Source organism: Schistocerca americana, chromosome X, assembly GCF_021461395.2.
Source record: "Schistocerca americana isolate TAMUIC-IGC-003095 chromosome X, iqSchAmer2.1, whole genome shotgun sequence".
NCBI classification, from domain to species: domain Eukaryota; kingdom Metazoa; phylum Arthropoda; class Insecta; order Orthoptera; family Acrididae; genus Schistocerca; species Schistocerca americana.
The window spans coordinates 445409842-445430536 of NC_060130.1; the positions used below are offsets into that span (position 1 = coordinate 445409842).

Here is a 20695-nt window from a genome sequence, read left to right on the forward strand (position 1 = left end):
AGACTGGAATAGAAGGGAGAACCGATAGAGGTACTCAAGGTACCCTCCGCACTCACAGTCAGGTGGCTTGCTGAGTATGGATGTAGATGTAGATGTAATGTGTAGTGGAGTCGAGTGCTACGAGGGCAGTTCAATAAGTAATGCAACACATTTTTTTTCTGAAACAGGGGTTGTTTTATTCAGCATTGAAATACACCAGGTTATTCCCCAATCTTTTAGCTACACAACACTATTTTTCAACGTAATCTCCATTCAATGCTACGGCCTTACGCCACCTTGAAATGAGGGCCTGTATGCCTGCACGGTACCATTCCACTGGTCGATGTCGGAGCCAACGTCGTACTGCATCAATAACTTCATCATCATCTGCGTAGCACCTCCCATGGATTGCGTCCTTCATTGGGCCAAACATATGGAAATTCGACGGTGCGAGATCGAGGCTGTAGGGTGCATGAGGAAGAACAGTCCACTGAAGTTTTGTGAGCTCCTCTCGGGTGCGAAGACTTGTGTGAGGTCTTGCGTTGTCATGAAGAAGGAAAAGTTCGTTCAGATTTTTGTGCCTACGAACACGCTGAAGTCGTTTCTTCAATTTCTGAAGAGTAGCACAATACACTTCAGAGTTGATCGTTTGACCATGGGGAAGGACATCGAACAGAATAACCCCTTCAGTGTCCCAGAAGACTGTAACCATGACTTTACTGGCTGAGGGTATGGCTTTAAACTTTTTCTTGGTAGGGGAGTGGGTGTGGCGCCATTCCATTGATTGCCGTTTTGTTTCAGGTTCGAAGTGGTGAACCCATGTTTCATCGCCTGTAACAATCTTTGACAAGACTTTGTCACCCTCAGCCACATGACGAGCAAGCAATTCCGCAGAGATGGTTCTCCTTTGCTCTTTATGGTGTTCGGTTAGACAACGAGGGACCCAGCGGGAACAAACCTTTGAATATCCCAACTAGTGAACAATTGTGACAGCACTACCAACAGAGATGTCAAGTTGAGCACTGAGTTGTTTGATGGTGATCCGTCGATCATCTCGAACGAGTGTGTTCGCACGCTCCGCCATTGCAGGAGTCACAGCTGTGCACGGCCGGCCCGCTCGCGGGAGATCAGACAGTCTTGCTTGACCTTGCGGCGATGATGACACACGCTTTGCCCAACAACTCACCATGCTTTTGTCCACTGCCAGATCACCGTAGACATTCTGCAAGCGCCTATGAATATCTGAGATGCCCTGGTTTTCCGCCAAAAGAAACTCGATCACTGCCCGTTGTTTGCAACGCACATCCATTACAGACGCCATTTTAACAGCTCCATGCAGCGCTGCCACCTGTCGGAAGTCAATGAAACTATACGAGACGAAGCGGGAATGTTTGAAAATATTCCACAAGAAATTTCCGGTTTTTTCAACCAAAATTGGCAGAGAAAAAAAATGTGTTGCATTACTTATTGAACTGCCCTCGTACATCCTCCCTTGCCGGAGCAGACCAGAGAACCCTTGCTGGCTGCTGCTGCTGCTGCTGTTGCTGCTGCCGCAGCTATGTTGTGCCTTGCCCACACACAGTGATGAGCCTCCATGTGTGGCAACCTTATGGTTCTGTCTGCCACAAAGGACTCACTCTTGTGTGTCTGTCACTGCTTGTTGGCTCCCACAAAGAAATGATCTCATTGGCTGTCTTTCACCTTATTTAATTCTGTAAGAAAATTCCAGTAGAATGTTAATACTTAGAGAGTAAAGAAGGCCACTCGCTGGAAAGCAGAAGAATTGGGTCGGAGACAGCCCCACACAAAAAAGAATGGAGAAGCTGGTTAGCTTTTGGAGCACGTGCATGTGCCCACCCTCCCAACCAAACCCCTCCCCCCCCCCTACACACACACACACACACACACACACACACACACACACACAGTGATGGCTGGATGCACAATCCCAGTGCTGCATTTTGGCACAGGGACTAGGTTGGGATGTGGGTTTTGTCGATTGGAGTGGGGGGGGGGAGGGCGATGGGCAGGAAGAGTCGTTGGACTGGTTGGTGGCTTAGAAGGAGGCAGCTGGTGTGCCAGCTAGAAATGCAGGAGGGAGGGGTGGCGGGTGGATGGACTAGGCATGCATGTGATGCCTGGGTGTCAGAGACTGGGGGAATGGCACACACCAAAGGTGACCTGGGGAAGTGAATTGGGAAGGCATGATAGGATGGAGGAAGGGGTGAAGGATTTGGGCACAGTACATTACTGGAGACTGAGGCCAGGACTCTTACAGGAGTGAAGGATGTGTTGCAAGGGTAACTCTCATCTGTGTAGATCAGAGAAGCTGCCGGTGGTGGGAAGGGTCCAGATGACTTGGGTTGTAAAGCAGCCATTTGAATTAAGCATACTATGCAAAGCTATATGTTGTACCACTGGGTCATCAACTTTGTCCTTGGCAACAGTTTAGTGATGGCCAGTCGTGCTCCTGAATAATTGGTTGATAGTCATGGTGTTGTCGTTGTGGTTTTCAGTCCTGAGACTGGTTTGATGCAGCTCCCCATGCTACTCTATCCTATGCAAGCTTCTTCATCTCCCAGTACCTACTGCAACCTACATCCTTCTGTATCTGTTTAGTGTATTCATCTCTTGGTCTCCCTCTATGATTTTTACCCTCCACGCTGCCCTCCAATACTAAATTGGTGATCCCTTGATGCCTCAGAACATGTCCTACCAACCGATCCCTTCTTCTGGTCAAGTTGTGCCACAACCTTCTCTTCTCCCCAACAGACATATAAAGCTGTGCAGTGTTTGCAGCAGAATTTATATATGTCATGACTGCTTTAATAGGTGGTCCACCCATTGATGGGGGTAGGGTAGTTCTGTAACTTGACTGGAGTAGTAAGTGCTGTGTGGGTGGCCAGGTCTTCTACAGAGAGAGAATCCCTGTGTCAAGAGGTTGGGAGAGGGAGTGGCATAGGGATGGAGTAGGATGTTGTCTAGGTTGACTGGGCAGTGGAACACCACTTTGAGGTTGGGAAGGATCTGGGGTAGGATGTCCCTCATTTCAAGTCATTTTGATAGATAATCAAAGCCATGAGAGAGGACAAGTTCAGGGTGATACTGCATGGTGAAAGAGGGAGGACTGCTCCTTTGTAGCTGTTTCTTGACTGTGGTGGGAGGATTGGGGTGTGTGAGGATATGGCACAGGAAATCTGGTTGCAGACTGGGTTTGGGAGATAGTGCCTGCCTGTGAAGTCCTTAATGAGATGTTCAATGTATTGGGCATCTGAATTCCTTTCACTGCTGATATCTTGCCCACGGGCACTGGGCTGTATGGGAGGGATTTTTTTGTGTAGAAGGGGTGGCAGCTATAGAGATGCAGGTACTGTTGATGGTTAGTGGGTTTAATGTGAACAGGGTGGTGAAGGGAGCCATTGGAGAAGTGGACTTCAACCTCCAGAAAACTGGCACATTTGTTTGAGGAGGATCAGGTGAAACAGATGGTAGATAACATGTTGAGGCTGTAAAGGATTGAGGTTAGGGGTCTTGACCCTGAGTCCAGATCATTACGATATCATCTGTGATACTGAGCCAGACTGGGGGTTTGGACTTTTGGCAGACTAAGAAAGCTTCCTAGGTTGGTATAAAAGGGTACCATCTAGGTCACCATCCTATGCCAACCTGTACATGGGCCATCTAGAGGAAATCTTCGTAGCCTGGCAAAACTCCAAACCCTCAGTCTGGTTCAGTTTAATGGATGATATCTTCATGATCTGGACTCGGGACCAAGACACCCGATCCTCATTCCTTTACAACTCCACCTTCTGTCCTATTTGCTTCAGCTAGTCCTCCTCACCCCAGCATGCCACCTTCCTAGTGGTTGACTTCCACCCTAGTGGTTGACTTCCACCCCTTTGTCCATATTATACCCACTAACAATCAGCACTATCTGGATTTAGACAGCTGCCATCCCTTCCACAACAAAAAATCTGTCCCATACAGTCTGGCCCTCATGGGTAATGTATCTGCAGCAATGAAAACTCCCTTACTCATTATACTGAATGGCTCACAAAGACCTTCACAGAGAGACTACCACCAAACCTAGTGCACAACCGTGCGGGTTAGCTGTGCGGTCTAGGGCACCTTGCCATTAGCACACTGGACTCGCATTCGGGAGGACGACGGTTCAATCCCGTCTCCGGCCATCATGATTTAGGTTTTCCGTGATTTCCCTAAATTGTTTCAGGCAAATGCCGGGATGGTTCCTTTGAAAGGGCATGGCCGATTTCCTTCCCAATCCTTCCCTAAACCGAGCTTGCGCTCCGTCTCTAATGACCTCGTTGTCGACGGGACGTTAAACACTAACCACCACCACCTTGCCACGGTTCGTGCGGCTCCTCCCCCCCCCCCCCCCCCCCTTCCCCCCATTGGAGGTTTGAGTCCTCCTTTGGGCGTGGGTGTGTGTGTTGTCCTTAGCGTAAGTTGGATTGGATTAAGTAGTGTGTAAGCCAAGGGCTTGATGACCTCAGCAGTTTGGTCCCATAGAACTTACCACAAAATTCCAAATTTCCTAGTTCACAAACAGATTCCCCGTGCCATATCGCGTGCCTCCAAGGCTTCCACCAACACCAAGAATCAATACAAAGGTGCACCCCACCCCCACGCAGTATCACCATGGACTGGAACAGTTGAATCATATCCTTTGCCGTGGCTTTGATTATTTATCATAATGCCATGAAATGAGGGACATTCTACCCAAGAGCCTTCTCACATTTCTAAAATTGTGTTCCATTGCCCACCCAACATATCCAGCATCCTGCTCCATCTTTCTCACTCTCACTACCAGTCCTTTGCCACAGTGCACCCAGGTGCAAGATCTGCACTATCTACCCATCCAACACTTCCTACTCCAGTCCTGTCTCAGGCTTCTCTGAACTATGCAGGTGAGTGTTATACTTGTAACACTGCCTCTACTCCAGAGTAACAATCCTGTTCTCAATCTCTGGTAACACACTGTCCCCACACCCTTCACCCAACAGTTTTTCCTTCCTCCATCATGTCACCCTCTCCCAGTTTAAGTCTCCATGTCACCTGCAGTATGCCCCCTCCCTTCCGGGTCTGACAATCATACAACACACGCCCAGCCAATGCACCTGCCACTCCTCCCTCTCCTCATTCCTAGCCAGCAAACTGCCTGCCTCTTTCCAGTCTGCTAGCCACCCACCCCCAACCCTTCTTCCTTCCTCCTGCCCCCCCTCTCCCCCTCCCCCTCCGCCCTCGCCCTCCCTCCCCCCCCCCCCCCCTCCACTCCACCAGACCAACACTGTCACCACCCTAGTTCATTACAAAAATGCACTGTTAGCATTGTGCATCCAGCAGGTGCCATTTAGGAAGTAACTTTTACAAAAAAACTACTGTGTCAAAATATGGAAAAACTTTGATAGGGGTAGAAGCTGAAACAATGAACTAAAATTTGTGCCATGGTCTGGACTTGAACTCAGCTCTTCTTCTTATTAGGCAGATGTGCTAGTGATTACAGCAATGTAGTATTGTGGCTATCACAGCTGCACAGACTACCAAATTCCAATGCCCTCCCTAGCACAAACTTCATTTCAGGTTCTGATCGTGGTACAACTTTTAGTTCATTGCTTCAACTTCTATCCATATCGAAGATAAATTTGAGACTCGTATGTCTCCAGAAAATGATATTCCATCAGATCAATAAGATCACACATGCCTGGGGTACAGGTAGAATTTCCCCGTTCTCTATTTTTTTTTTTTTTAAATAAGATATTTAAAATATACACACTACATGTCAGCTGGATACTGTTCCATCCAGGTGCCATTCTGAAATAAAATTAGTGAATTACTGTAAACAGTATTCTTTAATTGGGTTAACTGTTTCCAGAAATTGAATTTTCTTTGTAGGCCACTTGTTTGTGACTCACTGTTATCCACTTACTGTTACTGATGAAAGTGGCACAGGGTTATGGAAATGGTCTTGCGTTAAGGATGACCAAAGTTCAAATCCCTGTCCAACATTAACATTCTAGACTTAGGTTTTTGGTGGTTTCATTCAATTCTTTAAGACAAATGCTGGAATGATTACTTTGAAAAAGAAAAGGTAGATTCCCATTCCTGTCCTTTTGCAATCTGAGTTTTGGCTCCATAGTTAATCATCAAGTGGACATCAACCCAGAATCTTCATTATTTGCATATACCATTTGTTATGTTTCTGGTTAAAATGTTAAACTTTACTTTTTGTGTTGTTATATTTATGTGAAGTGAATTGTGTTAAGGTACCATGAAGTTGTTATCCAATCAGACCACAAGATGGATTTACTGAAGTTGCTTAAACAGTGATGATGTATTTTACATTTCAGGTCACCTTAAGGACTTCCAGCAGTATTGTTTGCATGATCCTTCCAATCCATTACTTGTGAGATGCCGTCCATTTTTTCGAAGAGCTTTGTTCACAGTTGGACTACTACTTAGGCATTTTGATTTTACAGATAAAGATGTTATTCAAGGTTTGCCTGTAAGTAATGAGCTCTTTATTTACGTGAAATTAAAGAACATGATATTTCAGTGCTCTTAATGGAAATTTTCCATTCACAGGTAAATGTTAAGGATCAAGTGTTTGAGACACTGATGTTCTTTGTAAAGCAACCAAATGAAGATATTCAGAACTATACTCTAAAAGCCATTGGTTCATTATGTATCCGTCACTATGAATTCATGCTTGGTCCAGAACTGAAGGCTATGTATCATCGCCTGTTGACTACAGATGACTCACCACTATTAATGAGAACACAGGTTAGATATCTCAAATTACCTCACGTTAATCTAAGATTCTGTGGAACTTGTTTGGAACAGAATACAAAGATGTAGAAGCTGTTATAGGAATAAACAGTGGCTCAGAATATCCATACCCATTGTTACTTTTAGTTAGAAGAACGTAATTTTTGTTGGAAGTCTCACATGTTAAGAAAGTCATTGCGTTTTGAAGTATGTGTCACGTCATAAAATTATAAGAAATGCGGAAAATTCTTACTTATCAGTCACTGAAACTGAAGCTACAGGAACAGTTCTGATAGAAGAAGAAGAAGAAGAAATAAGATTGCAGAAGGGCTACTAGATTCAGAGCTTGAATGTTAAAGATCTGGACCCTTGCCATTTGAATTGCCCCCATCCTAATAATCAACAACCATGGCAGTTTTCAAGTGGGTTTAGAATTTCCAGTTAGTATCATATTGTGTTTGGAACTGCTTAAGCAAATGTGCTCTCATGGACAAAGTGAACATGTATGTTACCATTACGTAAATATTATTGAAATGTGAACAACTGAATAACAGTAATACAAAGATAAATTTTTGTAGTTCCTATATAATGGATATATTGTAAATATGCTTACAAATAAAATTTCGTTTGGGAAACTACTACCATTCTGCATGGGGAATATCAGTAAAGAAATTTCTGGTTTTCACAATAAGTTCAGGACTTATTCTCCTTACCCAGTAAATGAAAGAGCAATAGACAGCATATAAGCGTACAAATTAAAATAAGATGCAGAGTTTTTGCTTAGGTATTAGGATAGAACTATCAAAAGACATGTACTCCTGCTGCTTAGCTACATACGTGAAAGTAGTGCAGTGAACAAACATGACTTGTTTAGGAAACAAACAAATATACAGAACACATTTCAGCATGAGAAATAACTGATGTCATTTGTGTGAATAATAAATGCATGTGGACATGAAATTAATAAAGCTTTTATATAGGCTGAAGTTTGTCTTGAGAGCTTTAAACTTTACATTTTACGGTTCTGTGGAGAAAATCAGTTTTGACATCTGAAGTTAATAGATGCCTCTATGTTGGGAGCTTTGATGAATACTTATTTGCCACTACATCTAGGTGATATTTAATTCTTCGAAATTGTAAAAACAAAGTCACAGATATGTCAAATAAATTTAAAACAAAATATTGAAGGAGAGAACTTGGAGAAATAAAATCCTCCCTTGAAATTGAGATACAAATAACATGTGGGAAACCATTGCTTAGTCTATATGGTTATCTCCAAAACACACTGAAAAACTTGTATGAGAAGTACTGCATGTCCTGTAAGATGCTGATGGAATGAATGCCGATAAAAGTAATGATAGAGTTATAATAGAAAATAAACCATTCCAACATTTAATTGGTTGTTCAATGTACAGTATGTCATGATAGTCACATTGCCAGACATAGTTGTTGCAGCTATTTTAGCAAAGCTTAAATCAAACTTACAGAATTATAGTGGAAGTTTTTGAACTCCCTTCATGCCTTAAAGGAAAACATCTGTGTTGGTATGTGTTAAAGAATGGTACATTCAAGTGGTTATTTTTGTTGCATCAACTGTGACTGACGGAGTGAAGAGGACGGTTGATATAAAACAAGATACATATGCAGAAGTTCTTAGAAATATTGTGTGTTTGGTTACAAGAAGAAAATGATTTTCATATCTATCTTTGATGATAGCAAAATCAAACAATAGAAACTCTTGGTAGGAATATCAACAATGTAGGAAAAGATAGATTGCTACTTACCATAAAGCAGATGTGTTAAGTTGCAAACAGGCACAATTAAGGCACTTACATAGAGCTTTCGGCCATAGCATTTGTCAGCATGAGAGAAACACACACAATGCTGTAATGTAAGTGTCTTTTTAATTGTGCCTGTCTGCAACTTAACGTGTCTCCTTTACATTAAGTGCCAATCTGTCGTTTCCTACTTTGATGATAGCAAATACATTGACCTGCAAAACTTACGGATGATGTAGATAAAATAACATGACATAATAGCTATTGGACGGAAATGAAAGAAAGTGAAGGAGACTGTTGCCAGAGGTCTCCCATTCATGCACAGAAATTAGGACTTCACTTGATGTGAGGTCAGCATGACTATAGCATGAAGTGGGGCTGAACCTGCAACATAAAGCACTTGAAGGAATGGGAAAACAGTGACTGTCAATCAGTGAGCAGCTACAGTGCACTGTGGTGACATTTATGACTTCAAAATGGGGAAGAACCATGAGGAAACTGGAAGGAGGATGAAGTGCGATGTGTGTAGCCCAAGGTTTTGGTATTGTTCACAGCATTGTTTCGTGTACATGGGAAGTGTTCTGAATCACAGGCACTGCTGCCCGAAGGAGAGAATGTGGTTGACCAAGGTAAACTGTGGCAGCAGATGGCCACTACATTGTGCAACAGGCAAGAAGGGACCCATATCAAACAGTTTAACATGTTTAACAGAACTGCAAGGCATGCAGTCTCCTACTCTGCAGTGGCATGGCAAATGCATGTGGATGGTTTCTTTGCCTGACAACCAGTAATTGTGTTCCGTTGACACCCGCACATCGTCAGGACCATTTGTGATGGTGCTAAGAGCATAGGGACTGGACCAGCGAGGAACGGGATTATGTGCCTTTCTCATATGAGAGCAGAATCAGTCTGTGTAGTGATTCAGGATATACCCTTACATTGCAAGAGGTGGGAGAGGGATCATTTTGGTGGTCAAGGTGACATGGTGTGGCGAGCATTGTATTGCATTAGTGTACTGACCTCCAAATCTTTGAGCACAGTACACCCACCAGTCAATGTTATTGTGATACTGTACTCCTTTCCCATGGGCATCTTTTCACAGATGCATTTTGCCCTGACTTCATTTTTATGGGTGACAATGCGTGACTGCCTCGAACAGCACTGGTGGAGGATCTCTTGTAACGAGAGGATGTTAAGTGAATGTGAATATCAGTGAATGCCTGTCTCCCCTCCCTCCACCTTAAATCCCATAGAGCATGTGTGGGATGTGTTGGGGAGAAGCACATGAACATTTTGCAATACATTAATGACCATCCAGCAATTGTCAACCATGCTGGTGGAGGAATGGAATGCCCTACCACACGAACTCTTTACCAACCTTATGGCCAGCTTGGGAGAGTGTTGCGAAGCATTCACTGCTGCCTGTGGTGGTCATGCACCCTATTAAGATCTATGCCCCACCTTTTATAATGCCCAAGAAGCCATCATAAATTGTGGTGACTTCAGTATAATTATTGTCTTTGAATAAGAATGTAATTTCTGTTGGTATGTATATTTCTCATTGAATTTTCCTTTCTGTTACGTTCTGTAGTACACTACAGCAGTTTTTGAACAATGTTAGTTGGCACACACATCATGCAAAAGTTACTTTTGTCCTTAAGTTTTGCAAACATTGTATGTTACTATGGCAACAGCAAAGACAGAAAACTACTTTGGTGAAGATTTTATTCAGATAACTTACAATATTTGTGAAAAATTCACCCATTTTTAAGACAATCGTGTGTACAGAAATAAGAAATGACTGAAACATATTGACATTAAATACAGTTTTATATTCCAGTTGTACAATGCAGGGTAGTATGTCAGTTAAGAAGAACAAGTGGCCAATAATTAGGCAAAAACGGGTGTATTTACAGTTAAAACAGATTGTGCTTGATGATGGGAGTAGTGAAATGGGGAAAAAACTGATTTCTCTGCCTTTGGAATATTTCAGTAGAGTTATTAAAATGAGGAGGAGAGGACTTGAAGAGGGAACTGTTCAATAACTGTATTACAATGATCAGCTTACATTTGTACATATTCCCTCAAATACCTCTGATAGTTCTTTTCCACTGTTCTGTTGTTAAATACACACATCGTAGATATTGTTAAAAACAAAAGTTTTGTGCTTGTCAAAATGGTAATACTAGTAAAGAAATGTCTAATTCTCACAATAAACAGGGATGCTGTGTCTCAATGGTAAGTATACCCATCATGAATTTTCCATTGTTTGATAAGTATGTAGAACATTATTTGTAACTATAAGAGAATGCTGCTCTAAATTTTGGTGTCCAGCTTTTCGTTTATTCAAAACCAGTGTAGTAATAACATTCATCTTCTATTTTGCAACATATACAGCTAAGTGTGTATTTGAAATTGCACTTTGATAGTTGCAACCACTCAGGTTTCTACTCTGTTTTTGCAATTTTCTGAGTGTTACTGTCATAAGCTTTCAAAGGACTGTATATGCTGTTAGATCTCAAACTTAACAAATTTCCATATGAAAATTTCTTCCTACTGTTGCACTTCAATACAATAAAACATAATTGTTTTATGTACTCTTTACAGGTTCTTAATAACATAGAAATGTACTTGCAAGAAGAGGAAAGTCGAATGATAAAACAGGACCAAGAATGTGAGTAAATTTGAAATATGATTGAATTTAAAATTCTTTTACTTTGGAAGTTGTACATTGTCGTTTTCTATTCATTAATGTACCTGTCTTACTCCATTTGCTCCTTATGAGGTTATTGATTAGTGTATGAAAAAGATCCAAATATTTTCTCACAATTCTCATTTTTGTCTTACTTCGAACAGCTATTATTTCGTGTGCTTCACTGTGAGAGAGATTCAACTCAGTTCTCCATCTGTGAAATCAGTGTAGTACTAATATTGTACTGCATTTGTATCCTATTACTTTACTTTTTGTATGTTTCCTTGTAAACAGATTTCAGACAGTTTTGTGCATGTAGACCTCATTATACACAGATTAGTTATTTGCAGTTTCACATACTTTAGATTTTAGTTTTAAGCCAAGTGCTGCCCTCTGTTAACAGTATGCAGAAGAAGTAATGCTTCAGTTCATCTCAGCATGCATCTTCTGTCATGTTTGTCAAGATCTAAATCATCAGTTCAGGTTGGTAGAGCTGTGAAGTTGCATTTGATGGGGTCTGTATTCAAAATGTCAAGTAAAAGGAGACAATGTGTGCCTGTTGAGGGAAAGAAGCATGCACAAAAGTCATATTCATTAGGAACAAAGTCAGAAGCTATGGATCGCTATGAGAAAGGTGAACATATTGTTCAAATTAAGCATGCTTTGGGACTTGGTGAATACACCGTGAGAACCATGGTGAAAATGCAAAATCAATTCCAAAAACTGCTCAGTCTTCAACTAACTTAAGTGCATCTAGAGTGAACAAATTTCACTTGCAGTCTGTGGAAATAATGGAAAAAATGTTGAGACATTGGTCTGAGCACCACAATCAGCAGCACATGCATCTCTTTGGATCTGCTATTCAAGTTAAAACCAAGAGCTTGTATGCAGATTTAAAGAAAGATGATGATGATTCAACACCTTTCTTGGTCAGCTCAGGTTGGTCTGTTTGCTTCAGGTAGCCTTTTTGCCATGCAAGACATTTAAAATGGCAGGAAAGGCAACCTTCAAACTTTCTTAAAGTGGACACAAAAGCCACACTGTCCAGTACCAGGTTCAGATAAAAAGAGGAGGATGGAAAAAAGGCTACAAAAGTATTAAGGCATTTACAGTGCCTGACTTTGAAGAATCTATGCACCCACACACAGTTTCAGATGTTGAAACATCTGTTTAGGATATGAAGTACAAAGAGTTAAAAATTATGAGCAACCATATTATATTGGTTAAACAAAAATGATCCCTTGTTATAACACAAAAAAAAATGTTAAAACAGCTACAAAGAGTGTTAGGATACCTAGATTTTTTGATTTTAATGTTTCCAAGGGACAGTTTATTGAGCTTATGTGCACAAAATGTATTTCTACACCTCCAGAGACTCTTCCTATCAATGGAGGTCTCGTATTCGAAGGTCATTTGTGGGCTAGTTGAAGCTTTATTTGAAACTCAATGACAAACTGTCAAACAGGCTGGTGGGAGCTGTCTGACACATTGCCTATCCAGAATATTTATACTATATAAACAGTCTGTTGTAGTCAGTGTATGTCAGTCATCTGTATGCAGTGAAATGGACTATGTTGTTCTACATAACATCCTCAAGTAAGCCAGATGATCTGTTGCAGACAGTAATATGCTACATCTCTTCCACATGAAGCAGTAAATTGTAATGAGTAATCCAAAGATATCTTGACTTACTACAAGTAAGGAGAGTGTGCAGAATGACAGGTAATTTGAATGGGTAACCAGGAAGAAACCCAGAACTGTCAAGGCAATGGTCAGACTTGTCATGTTGAAACTTGTTTTGATCTTTTCTTCTTCACTGTTAGTCAACTTTGAAAATTATCATACACAAAGTTTCAGTTGCCAACATGAACTGTTAAGTTATCAACAAATCATTGTTGTATGACATTTTTTGAGTCTTTTCTGCTCTTGATGCTGCCTGGTGAACAGCCCTGAAATCTCAAGCTGTGCAATGCAGCATTCTATAGCAACTGCTGCTATTAACTTGTGAAATAAGTGCTGAATCACTGACTATAACCAGTTGAAACCTAATTCAATTGTCATGGTGAAATAAAACTTATACACCACAAAGGAATTATCCAGAAGGGACTCACCACTCCATCACACTCCTGGCCTTGTGACATGGCACAGTATCTTGTCGAAAAATGCAATAGCTGTTGGGAAACAAGAGTGTCATGAAGGAGTGTATGTGGTTTGCAACCAGTGTACGATACTCCTTGGCTCTCATGGTTCCTTGTTTTAAGAGTCTACCCAGCCTACGTCGCCAGACATCTGTAATGAAGGGTAGCTGCCCAACCCCACGGCATCTGGACATGGTTTCACCTTGGCTTCGCCACATGTTGAATACTGTCATGGATTTCAAAACTAGTATCATCTATTTCAGAACTGGATTCTTGAAGCAGCCTCAGAATCTCATCATCAGTCAAACTGTCCCCCCTTGTACAACAAACTTTGTGGTTAAGACAACTACGGAAACACACTACAACTACAAACGTGTGGGATCTGATCACACGTATAGTGTTTCTCAAGTCATATAGCACTATCTGGAAGCAGGAACATCGATTTAACTGTTTCCCCAAAGTATTAAGAGAGTGAACAACTGACTTCAAGCTGTCACTGCTCGTAAATAATGCATTGTTAAGTAACAATCGGGAAAGTTGCACTGGAGATTCTTAGTGTTTAATGTTAGAGAAATCACAATGTGCCACACTTACTACGGGCAGCAACCAGAATGTGTTAAGTGCAGGAGGAGGGAGGGGGAGAGGGTGAGGTGTGGGTGAAGCAGGCAAGCTAGAGAGAGGATTGCTACAGAAGAAGTAAATATTGGAACAAGTGCCTACCCTCACTGTGGGTAATTAGCTTCCTTTTCTGAGGACTAGTTGTGGGTAGTACTCACAATGCACTGATAACTGTTTCATCGTTCTATAAGAAGAGTTTGATTAGAAATAAACAGTAGCAAATGTCTCATTAGCTCGTGGTTTAATTAAATGTGTACAAAAACTAAATAAAATTTTTCTTTCATCATTTTAAAATGAAAGGTATTCAAAGGAAATTATTTTTCATTCTAAAGTTTAGTTAGGCACTAATTTGATTATGGCAGGGGGCAAGGGGTGGGAGGGGTACTGGCTAACATCTGGTTGCACTCTGAGATAGTGGTCTTGGAAAGTTTGGGAACAACTGGTGTAAGTAGTATTTGTTCTGCTTGGGAGCAAATGGGAGGCTGCCAGTAATGAAAGGGGAGTTTATCTTGTGAATTTTTGGGTAAATCTCATGATGATACTTTTCTTTCTGTAAAGTGTTGTTTACCATTGCCTTGCATTATTCTATATTTTTAGTCTTCCAAATTTATTAGAGGTATGAACTTGACTTGCTTATGTTGGTCATGGAGATGACATTATCTAGTGCCAGTGTTCATATTTATCTGGATTTTCTTATATTTGTCATATGTGTGTGTAAGAGAATTCACCCCTGTAATTTTCTCGTCATGTCTTCTCTGTTGGGCTTCAGTGTACAGTTTGGTCTTCCCAGTTCCACACCACATTACTATGGAATCTTTTGTTGCAATATCTAATTCAAGGCAACTATTATTAACCTTTTATATTCATGTAATTTCACTTTTCATTTATAAGTTCTGCAGTCTTCGTTGTAGTGTGCTCTGTTATAATGTTTTTACAGTAATTTGTTGCTTTTACATGTCTTACCAGATGCAATATAATGTAATATTGTGATTCATTTCAATGTAAATTTGGTGTACAGCATTATTGGAAGTATGGGATGTTGCTTATTTACATTTTTGTGGTTATGTTTACACCCCGTGAACAATTGTACTATGGAGGTTCAGTGGGCAGTCCTATGTGTAAATAAAAGTGACTTTTTCCTTGAATTGAAAACTGTGATGTTTAAATGCATTTAATAGCATTAATGTTGGGGTATCAAGAATTCTGTCATTAGCATTCTGCATATTGCTTGCGTACATCACAAAAATTTACTTCAAAATAACTGTGATTTGTGCCCGATGTGATCCCCACAGTTTTGCTATGTAATAAAATATTTTGAAATAAAGGGAGTTGCTAATTTTGTATGGAAAGTAGTAACGCTAGTCCAGATGTTCCAACTATGGGATTAAAATACGTTTGACTAACTTGTATGGAGATATAATTGTTTTTCTCTTTTCTCAAATTTTGTTGAAATATATACTTTTATTATTTCAGAAACTGTGACTTGTCATTCCTGAAGTAATTGAATTGCATGTCACCTTTCATACCCCTCCTTTTTGTATAAATATTAATGGAAGAGATGCTTTTCCTTTTTGGGGGGGGGGGGGGGGGGGGGGAGGAGGAGGAGGAGATGAAATCGTTTTTGTAAGGTTTTGCTTTTATTTTTAATTAATAGGTCACATTGACAGCTGTACTACATAATTTCAAACTGAATAAGACAAAAAATTGCAGAATCTTCCAACATTTTATTGTATCCATTCTTCTGCTTTTTCTGTCATACTTGTTAGAAACCGAGTGAGGCGGCGCAGTGGTTAGCACACGGGACTCACATTCTGGAGGTCAGTGGTTCATACCTGCACCTGGCCATCCTGATTTAGGTTTTCCATGATTTCCCTAAATCGCTTCAGGCAAATGCTGGATGGTCCCTTTGAAAGGACATGGCAAACTTCCTTCCCCATCCTTCCCTAGACTTATGGGACCAATGACCTCACTGTTTGGTCCTCTCCCCTGAATCAACCAATCAACTTGTTAGAAACATTCTTAGACTGAATTGTTGAAAATAGTATTTGTGTGTATTGGCCATTAGTTGTGACCTACATCATCATCATCATCATCAGTAATTTGCTCAAAGGTAGGTTACATATGGTAACTCTCCATGCTCTGTTGTCTTCTGCCATCCTCTTCCAGACTGCGCAATTTCCACTTCCCTGTGTGTCACCTATCATCTTGTATCTCCTCCTTCCTCTCAAACTCTTCCTATGATCTAGACCTTACAAAGTATCTTTCAGAATGCAGTCCCATCCCAGCACCTGTTAGGAAGCAGTCCCATCTCAATAAATGTCCCATCCAGTTCTTCTTTCTTTCTCTTGTAACCTGCAACAGTCTTTTCCACTCACCATCCCTTTCCAACACTCTTTCTTTACTCACTCTTCCCATCCAGCTTACCCTCTCCATTCATCTGCACATGTACATCTCAAATGCTTCTGTAGTCAGATTAACGAATGACGGCAATTTGTGCAGCTCAAGGTGGAACTACGTTGTTGCCAGTTCAAAGCAACAGACACATACTTTGAGCTTGAAGAAAGTGTGTATCCTACAAATTATGCATCTTGATTGCTTCTGTATGAGTTTTTCACCTACCGCCACCATCAGCAATCACTACTCGCAACAAATAGAATAAAAATTCACTAAATAACTCACTACGATCATGTTTAATGCTTGCATTAGCTACGCACGACGTTCACAGTAGAGTGCTCAGAACAGTACAGAATGTTCATTGTGGGAACTGGCCACAGAGTTGTCACAAGAAAGTTAAAATTTAAAGTGTAAATGATGGCAATTTAGACCCTAAATTCAAAGAATTAACCCAAGAGAGGAGCATATTTAATTGCACAAAACACAATTTGACATTTCTATGTTCACTTTACTGGGCAACTAACTTGAGTGTGACCAGTTTATTCATATAAGATTATGTAAATCTTTACCTTTTTTTTATCACTCCAAAATTAATGATTGTTAGGAGCCAAGGAACTGATTTTCTGGAAAGATAAGTATTGCGAGGACCAGAATAAGTATTGAATTTATTCAGTCCAGCAGAGACATATCAATTAGATTGTTATTAAAAGTTTCCCTTAAGTGGTAAGAAGAGAACAGTTAAAAACTATACAGTAAACTCTGAAATAGCTTCTGTGATGGCTGGCATTCTCCCTATCCAGATGTATTGCACAAAATACTATGTGTATCCTGTACAAGACTATCAAAAAGAAGATGTAAGGTGGCAATCATGAATAGTGAAAACTGGTAGTCAAATGTCGCCAGTTTTATCGCTGTAGCAAGATGGAGCAAGGCTGATAAAAGTATGCTAGTGCTGCATATATTTACCAGTAATAACTGCAGCTGTACCCGGTGTTGCCGTCGACTCCTTGCATTGCTCAATGGGTTACTATGTGGATGACCAATGGAGCTGCAACTGCGATAATGTGCAATCGAGGTAAACAGTGTGTTCATAGGTAAAACTACTGTCTCCGTACTCTGTAGCAGATAACAAATAATACTAAGACTGCTCACTAAAGCAGTCAGAACATGAACCCCTTCTTCTCTGATTGAGCATAGCCTCAGTTTCTCCAAGTCTGCACCAGTGGCTGCCCAATCGTGTTCTTGCAAGAAAATTTCTGCCAATCCCCTGTCTTACCCCCACCTTGTGTGCGCACGAATCATCGCCCCACATCACATGATTTCAGCCAATGGCTGGCTTCTGGGAGGCGTTTAAGTTGAAATGTTCTTGAGGCTTCTCCATCGCTACCAGAACTATCGGACTGTTTCTGCAGAATCCCATGCCAAGACCAGGGGTGTGAGGGGCTGTTCAGGAGCACACCTCACCAACAAGGCCCGTAGCAGCACCAGACTAATTTTTTGTGTTAATACGATGCCTTGGCCACAAAAAAGTGAATCTGGACCAGCTTTCCAGGTAGCGGAGAAATCATAGCTTTAAGTTTTACGGTGTGGAACGAGGGTGCCATCCCACCCCCATCCTATATAAAGCCTGCCAGCCACCAACAGCAGCGTGTCCACTGGCTTTCTCTCAGGCTACCAGTGGAAGCTGCTATAAACTGCCCCAACTCGGCCTTTCCCTAGTTTCATCACATAGGGCACGTTGCGGTTCGCTCACAGAAACTGAAATTAGCTGAATTACTTTCATCTGCTACAAAATTTGCTATTAGCATGAAATGCAACATTGTCACCTCTTGCCCCAATTGGGTACTCCCATGTGAAGATGTAGAAATATTCAGAATGATTCCGCAAAACCATATGCAAGGTGCATAATTGTTTATTAAAAATGTAATGTGGGCTAGTGATGTGGGTCATGCACTCATTGTGGAGGGAACACATTGATTGGCACTTCACAATTGGCTGTTGGAGAACGCGTGATGTATGTGTGCAGAACCCAGCTCAGACTTGACTACCATTTTCGTGACTGCAACTATAGCCTTTTTTCATCCTCTGACCTCATTGTCTGCAGTTCTGTCCCATAGAGTGCCACCCTCCAGACAAAACACTTGCCAAGTATTTTCCTTAGACCTTTATCTAGTTTGCCACATAATAATCTCCACTTTCTATTGAAAGCTTCCTTTGTAATATCAATGCGAATTTAGCCTGCTGATGACATCTTAAGTCTTCAGTGACTGTGCTTTGAAAATATTTAAATGCTCTTACTTGGCAAATAACAAGTTGTTCTATCTTAATATTTGCTAGTCTCCATCCTTTGCTGATCGCCATAATCTTTGCTTTTGCTGTTTTGATTCTTGTCTCTCACACAAGCTTCATTCAGATATTTTAGCATTTTATTTACAGTTAATTCTGTTTTTGCCACTAGTACCATGTCGTCAGCAAATCTTGTGCATTTCGTTCTCTTTCACCCAATACACTCACCTCTCTTTCTGTCTAAATGTTTTGCAATTATCTCCTCCAGGCATAAGTTGAACAACCTGTATTGTAACCACAATTTATTTATTTATTTTTGTACAGGGGCCAAGATGTCAAAGCAAGAAAATCTGAAGGAAATGGGAGATGTTTCATCAGGGATGGCAAGTACTGTGATACAGTTGTACCTGAAAGAAATCCTAGAATCTTTTTTGCATCCAGATATTGGTGTTCGCCATGCTGCACTTAAGGTTATCCAGTTGATTCTTCAGCAGGGTCTTGTCCACCCTGTGCAGGTAATTTTTTTAAGCTAACACACATATTTGTGATACAGTTTTATCAACATTTTACTAATACATTCATTGAAGTGTTTTAAGGAGTCAGTGTAATCATTTGAGCATATTTGCCAGTTTTGATTTTTAATTGAAAGTGCAAGTACATTGTGTTTATCTGTATAAATCCACATAGTAATGTAATGTTATTTGTTTTACAGATAGTACCTTATTTGATTTGCATGAGCACAGATGTGGAGAAAGTTGTTAGTCATAGTGCTGACAAACAACTACAAGATATAGAAAAGAAGTATCCTGGGTTTATTCATATGAAAGCGCAGCTAGGAATTCGCTTGTCATACAAACTGCAAAAAATTCTTCAAAATAACAGTATGGGTATAGTAAGAGGCTTTCGTGCACGTGAAGGAGAATATCCCGGTGCTCTCAATGGTTTTTTGTATTCCATATTGCGAGGAACAAAGCAGCAGCGCAGGGCTCTTGTACTTTCTATTCTGAAGCAGTTTGATGAGCAGGTGGTTAGTATTGTGTTTAAAAATCTGTTAATACTTTAGTGGTTGGATTTAGTTTAAGCATTTGATGTGTGTTTAACACTTTAGACTTAACTGCTTGCTGTGCAAAATTCAAATAGTTTCTATATAATTTCAGAAAACAAGTCTTTCACAAATGCTATATCTATCTGACAATTTGGCATACTTTCCTTACCAAGTCCAAGATGAGCCACTATTCATCATTCATCATATTGATATAATGATCTCTGTGTCGGGAACGAACCTTCTGCAGTCATTCCGTGAGGTAAGTTCTGTTTTAGTTTATATGTTGTTTTTATGTAGACAGTTACATTATAAAAAGCCATGTTTCTAAAGCAGCAACATTTAGTGAATCCACCTTCATAGAGCAGAAATATTTGCATGAATCTTAATGCCTAGTATGCCATGAATGCCAATACTAGCCTCCAAATTTTCCTTTTTTTGTGAATAATCTCCTTCTGCTAATTTTTGTCTATATGCTCTGTGTCTGAAGAACTGATTACAATTTCAGAGGGGTTCGTGGAAGATGTGCAAGGCCATCCAGGTATAAATCAATCATATTACACCTCAGCTGAATACAGTCGTGGTGTGGGAATCGCATTGGGCACATCAGTTTTGGATAGTATTTGCCTCCAAATTCAGAGTAGACAGACAGTGTAGTCATTGAGATTGATCGTCTTCTCACTTTTGAATGACTAGTTACGTCAAAGTCTATGACTTAATCATCATCATCCCTTGCAGTACTGCGTGGAGCTTAGTGCATCATCTGGGAAAGACACCATATCTGGTCTCTCCATATCACTGTACAGTAGGTCTGATTGCCTTGAGGAATTTTATCTGTGGAAGGAATTGAGTGGCACTATTTGTTGAACAGTCTCCTGTGTGCAGTAGTCCATGGTAAATGCTCTCATCAGTATTGAAGTTGGATAAGTGTTACACACAAACCACTGGTCTCCTGGCTTAGTTGCACCTGTGAACCCTTTTA

General features: G+C 40.7%; 1 protein-coding gene across 1 annotated transcript in view; it reads left to right on the forward strand.

The window, feature by feature from the left end:
* The window catches only part of LOC124556430 (nipped-B-like protein), a 395074-nt gene that overhangs the window by 365527 nt on the left and 8852 nt on the right, over positions 1–20695 (forward strand). Inside the window, exons 25-30 of the mRNA XM_047130386.1 lie at positions 6348–6502; positions 6583–6780; positions 11151–11217; positions 18996–19186; positions 19384–19698; positions 19829–19975. Coding sequence (XP_046986342.1) covers positions 6348–6502; positions 6583–6780; positions 11151–11217; positions 18996–19186; positions 19384–19698; positions 19829–19975 — 1073 coding nt within the window. The remainder of the gene's footprint in view (positions 1–6347; positions 6503–6582; positions 6781–11150; positions 11218–18995; positions 19187–19383; positions 19699–19828; positions 19976–20695) is intronic.